This window comes from Montipora capricornis, chromosome 8 (genome assembly GCF_036669925.1).
Source record: "Montipora capricornis isolate CH-2021 chromosome 8, ASM3666992v2, whole genome shotgun sequence".
Classification (NCBI taxonomy): domain Eukaryota; kingdom Metazoa; phylum Cnidaria; class Anthozoa; order Scleractinia; family Acroporidae; genus Montipora; species Montipora capricornis.
The window spans coordinates 22,088,288-22,093,726 of NC_090890.1; the positions used below are offsets into that span (position 1 = coordinate 22,088,288).

General features: G+C 40.5%; 1 protein-coding gene across 1 annotated transcript in view; it reads right to left on the reverse strand.

The window, feature by feature from the left end:
* Positions 1 to 1,780: 1,780 nt before the first annotated feature.
* Positions 1,781 to 5,439, reverse strand: part of LOC138059384 (activating molecule in BECN1-regulated autophagy protein 1-like) — a 29,518-nt gene continuing 25,859 nt past the window's right edge. The window contains exons 8-11 of the mRNA XM_068904977.1: positions 5,097 to 5,282; positions 4,269 to 4,426; positions 3,184 to 3,323; positions 1,781 to 2,435 (exon numbers count right to left, since the gene is read on the reverse strand). Coding sequence (XP_068761078.1) covers positions 2,396 to 2,435; positions 3,184 to 3,323; positions 4,269 to 4,426; positions 5,097 to 5,282 — 524 coding nt within the window. The 3' untranslated portion in view covers positions 1,781 to 2,395. The remainder of the gene's footprint in view (positions 2,436 to 3,183; positions 3,324 to 4,268; positions 4,427 to 5,096; positions 5,283 to 5,439) is intronic.

Here is a 5,439-nt window from a genome sequence, read left to right on the forward strand (position 1 = left end):
GTTATGTTACCATATGAAACACCAATTACTTCCAAACAAGATTATTATTTGTCATGAAATGAGTTACCTTGGTAAAGGAAAAGCCCAGCAAAAGCACCCTATATTTTGGATCTAGTTGCTCATATCTCAAAAAACAAACTCGGTGCCACCTTTTTCAGTTTAATGCTGAAAAGTGATTAGAGGGCCAAGATGAAACTGTCGGCAAAGTTAAAAAAAAATACCACAGTTGTAGTCAGGCATGATGAAAATAAGAATTAAAAAAAAAAAAAAAATCAATTAATCAACACATCAGGTTTACAGTGGAAGAAGAAAAAGACGGATCCATCGCATTCCTGGACACCAAGAACCAGGAATCCCGATGGAGCTATGTTGACGACGTCAAGTTCATTGACCGCGGTTCCCAATGGTCATAAAGATTATTTTTAGAAGCGTGGCACTCAATTCGCAAACCGAATGCCATTAATGAACACATTTATATTCCTGACATTTACAAGGGCCTTGGCAATCTCAAGTGACGTTTCCGCGGCTCTTTTAAGGTGATTCCCCTGTTTTGCATCGCGCAGCTCATACTGCTCGTAACATTGCGACTTCGGAGATGGCAGCGTTTCACTCCGGCCATCTGATGAGAGGCACCAAAGGCCGCTTTTTCTGTTCAAGAGCTTTTAAGTGCAATAACTCTTCTCAGTTAATAAGGTGTTGTTTTTAGAACTCGCCCCAGTCCTTTCGCGGAAAATGATCATTTTAAAGCCGAAATTGCCCCTTTGTAGGAGAAAAAAAGTTGGATAGTAGAAGTTGTAGTATTTACATGTAAATCACGTGAAACTGCATTTGGAATCTGACACTGAGTGCAAGATGATGACTGTATCGGTCCAATTTGCTTACATCTCTTTGCAAGATTGAGCAATTTAAAATCACTTTACTTAAAGATTATAGCCCGGAAAAACAAGTAGGTTCAAGCTTTCAGTAATATTCAGTAGCTTTTGCTACATAACAACAATTTTTCCGGGTTGATCTATTTTCGAACTCTACTCGCGTAATTCGGTAAAAAACACTTAGAATAAAGGGCATGCAGCGCGAAAACAAGCACGGTGACCTCATCTTTTTATTGTCTTTTTTTAATTTCCTGTGCATGAATATCAATAGTGCCAAGTTTGACAAAAATCTAGATAGTACGTCATTTTCAAGGGAATTACCTCGTCAGTGACGACAAAAAATTTTTAATTTATATTTTAAAAAAATATGTCCAGCCGATTCAGAGCCACCTTAACAAAATCACAAAATTAAGGTGGCTCTGAATCCACTCGACAGACTTTTTTTAAACTTTGCAGAAAGCTTCATCTTTCCCTTCTGATTACTTTTCAGAAATAAAAAATGGGGGTCACCGAGTTCGTTTTTGAGATATAAGCAACTAAAGACAAAAGAAAGTGTGTTTTACAGGGCTTTCCCGTTGCCACGGTGACTTTTTTCGTCATAATAATGACTGTATCTTGTTCAGCAATAATTCGTGTTTCGTTTGGTACCAAAGTATTGCTAATACATGATACAACGTTGTGGTGCTGATCCATCTAATAACAGCGTCACTTGGAAGCATTGAAACTGGTTTGAGCCACCTTAATATAAATCTTGCGAGAGAGAGGAGAGTTCAAAGACTCGATCGCCTAACTCGCTCGCTGCATTCTTAACTAAGCAAGTATTTGACGCCACGTTTTGCCCCAACCGACACTCTCGGGGACTACAGGCCAAGTCAAAGACAGTACTGTCGAAGCGTAACATCCAAAGCTTGCAATCAAAAAAACAGCATTTTGAAGTTTAATTGTGTCAGTCCGGAGCAAACTATTGACATTTGAGGACGAAAATAAAAGTTAATTTGCACTTGCAGTTTATGTCAACAATCCAAGTTCTGGTCCTTTGATTAACAGGATACCGGTAACTCGCGAATTAATAAATATGAGACAGTCATTGCGACCTGAGTCGTAACCGATCAATTCTACGACAAAAAATTGACAGGTCAGCTATTTAATCAATCAGTGAACTTCGTTCAAAATGATTGAAAAAGTACCTGGTTGCACGAAGAGAGAAAACGAGTGCATCGCTGGCACGGAAAGGAAGATTGCAATTTAAGTTATAATCTTCCGGCAAATGAATCTTTATGACAATTCTCGCAATACAATGATCGAAGTCTCTACTGGCTTCGCATTCACTGTTCGTTGATAATAACACTAAAACGGGTTTGTAAAAAGCCACATTCACGTGTGCGGCGACAGATGACTAGTGCTAAGTGGCGTCTAAGATCGCGTGCTCTGAAACCATGGCAACTACTAATTTACTTCGTGACATTAGGTGCATAAGCGCCGTAACGCCAGATCCAGACCCAGTAACCAATGGCAACCATAATTCACTCATCTTCGACCAAAAATCTTCTGGTGGAACGACGTCTGCAAGAGAAAAAAACAGACTTTAACATTCAATTTAAGAAATAAAGAAAACACATGCAGTAGTTTCGGTTCTGGCCGAGAGAGTTCTTTGACAAGTGACAGAACAGGTTTTGGAAATGCTGGTGCTGAGTATATCTTCAAACAGAGTTGTTTTCAGTTGCGTCAAAAAGAACTTCGCGCAGATTAATATGGATATACATCAATACGCTCCGCAGTAATGCACTTAAAATCGTGTACCACACTCTCCACCAGTAAGGATATAAAAGCGAAACTTTCTCCTTTTTCTTTGTTGTACCACAAAAAAAAAAAAATGCTTAGCTAATTTTTTGGTTGCCTTCAATTTTTTTTGTGCTTGTTTTTCTGAAACGCAGTGTCAAATGCTGTACGCTGGCCATGAAGCTTGACATATTGACACTGATTGAATATGACTGGATTAATTTGATTTCTAATTTATTGTCTGTGTGCATCGCCACACGCCAAAGTAATGGGCCCTTTGCAGGTTAGTGATCACATGGTACAAAAACCGCCATATTGGGACGCAAATTGCCCACTGGGACATCTAAAACAAAGTAAATTTAAATTATCTTGCTTTGTTTAAGATGTCCCGGTGCGCAATTTGCGTTCCAGTTTGGCGGTTTTTGTACCATGTGATCACTAACCTGCAAAGGGCCCATTGCTTTGGTTTCCTCTCATCCGAAAACAGCTAAAAATTCATATTTATACTGAAATCCCATTTTCATTGACTCACCCAAACTGGCGCATCAGCAAATGTCCTTTATTGGTTCCGTATACTAAACCATTCCCCACCAGGGGATGGAAGAACGCAGCATTAACACTGACATGTGACCGCTCATTAGCCTCGCATTCATGCATAATACTCAAAACAGGCTGAAAAATAAAGTGCGAAAGTGAAGCTTACACTTTAAACCAACGAACGATATTTGCGCTTCAATTACTAAGTTACACAATTTTTGAAAAATCATGAGGGCAACCTAACGCGCCGATCAAATCGAAACTTCAACATCCCCCGGGCAAACCCCAGGCATTTGACTATTTTCTGTGCCTGGGAGTGGGGAATTTCACCTTTGCCTGGGTGGGGTGGGAAAAATTGAACCGGAAGTGTCAGGTTTCAAATGATTTTTTTTCGGGCGCCGAAGTCGCTAACTGGGTCATTAGGGTAATTCGATGAAACCAGAGACCAATCACTGAAGCGTCAGTAACCAGTTGGCATGGCACATATTAATGGAGAACCCATTCCCCTTCATTGCTCGGTCATGGATGAAACTATGACATTTTCCCCGTCTTTCAAAGAGAATAAAAAAATAGGTCCGCATGCGTACTTGTGTGAGATTTCAGTCAAATAAACGTTGATGATTAGTATTACAGTAAATGTAAGACTCTGAACTTTCCTTCGAAGAGGCAACAGAGGTAGCGCAGGACCACAAGGAGTGGCGATCGTTGTGTTGGCGCTATGTGAGCTCGGCCCACGGCAGCAGTAATGTAATGTAATGTAATGTAATGTAATGTAATGTAATGTAATGTGATGTGATGTGATGTAATGTAATGTAATGTAATGTAATGTAATGAGCACATGAGTTTCTCAGTCACCAAATCTTTTGCAATTAGCTGCCATAATGTGTTATCGTCAACGCAAAGCCAGGCATATGGCCGGTGCTTACAAAGTGTGGGGAAATCTCACACAAAAACGAGTTTTCAATAAAAACGTTCTAAAAACAACAAAATATCTTTGGGACGATTTCGGAGAATAATCAAGTGGAAAAGTTTGTTGCTCAAGGTGATAGGCACTTTAAAGAACGATGTTATTACACTTACCTTCAAATCATCCGACGATTTGCTATCATTGTCGCTTAACCGAAAGACTTGGGCAACCATCTGCCGTGATGTGAGATGCCAATGAAGTCGCCTAGCTGCTAAGCCAACCATGATGAATTGATTGTGTGGAGACAAGCTGATCGAGATGGCATTTGGACCTACAGCAAGCGCACAACAACAACAACACATTCCGTTTAACATCACCTACAACGCGAGAATAGACCTTCCCAATAAACTCGGAAATGATACACATTTGCACTCTCTCTATTAGCGACCTTTAGCAAGGACAACGAAGACGGCTACCAAATGGTCATGAGAAAATATAACTTCGTGTATTAACTGTCATCATTTTGCGATTGTTCCGAATCATTCGGCGTAAAAAGGGAGTACCGACTTTGCAGGAATAAAATAGGCATGAACAGATGTTTAGGCCCGTTTTAAACGTCGCATTTTACATGTGCCGAATCTAATGCAAATGAGCGAAAACAATAGATTTTTCATTTGCATTAGATTCGGCACATGTAAAATGCGACGTTTAGAACGGGCCTTAGAGAGGAAAATGAGATTTTTTGTCGGGTGTTCACGTCCTTCACATGACCTGAAATTTGGTGAATTCACGTCGTTGTCAGGATGAGAGCGGCAAAAAAATCTTCCAAAACCATTGTTTTTGTTCCTTAAATTCGTTGTTTGGAGGCGTTCTCATAGCCGTCGTCGTCGCCGTCCTCCACGCTAGAGCTCCTCATGAAGGGTTGACGGAACAAATGACGTTGAACAAAGTAACGCTGAAATAAACTCAGCTTAAAATCAACATTCACACAAATCTCTTACCCAGTTTTTTCGCAAACACACACTGTCCAAAGTTAGCTTTCTGCAAAGAAAACACCGCAACAACTCCATCATCTGGGAAGCCCTGGGCACTTGGCACATGCGTAGCTAACAATCGGCCATCACTGGAGATGTCACAACTTGCATCGTTATGTATTTTACAGCTTGGTGCGATCACGTGACAATTACCTGAAATTGAGGAAACATTTCCATCATCGCTTGCAATTCAATGTTGAAAGGCACTGCAACGCTAAGCAATTTTCCGCGACATTTGCCTCGGAACGCCATGGTAAGACAAGTTGCACGAAACATGCAATGCAACACGCCTCGCAATGGTCAAAAAACG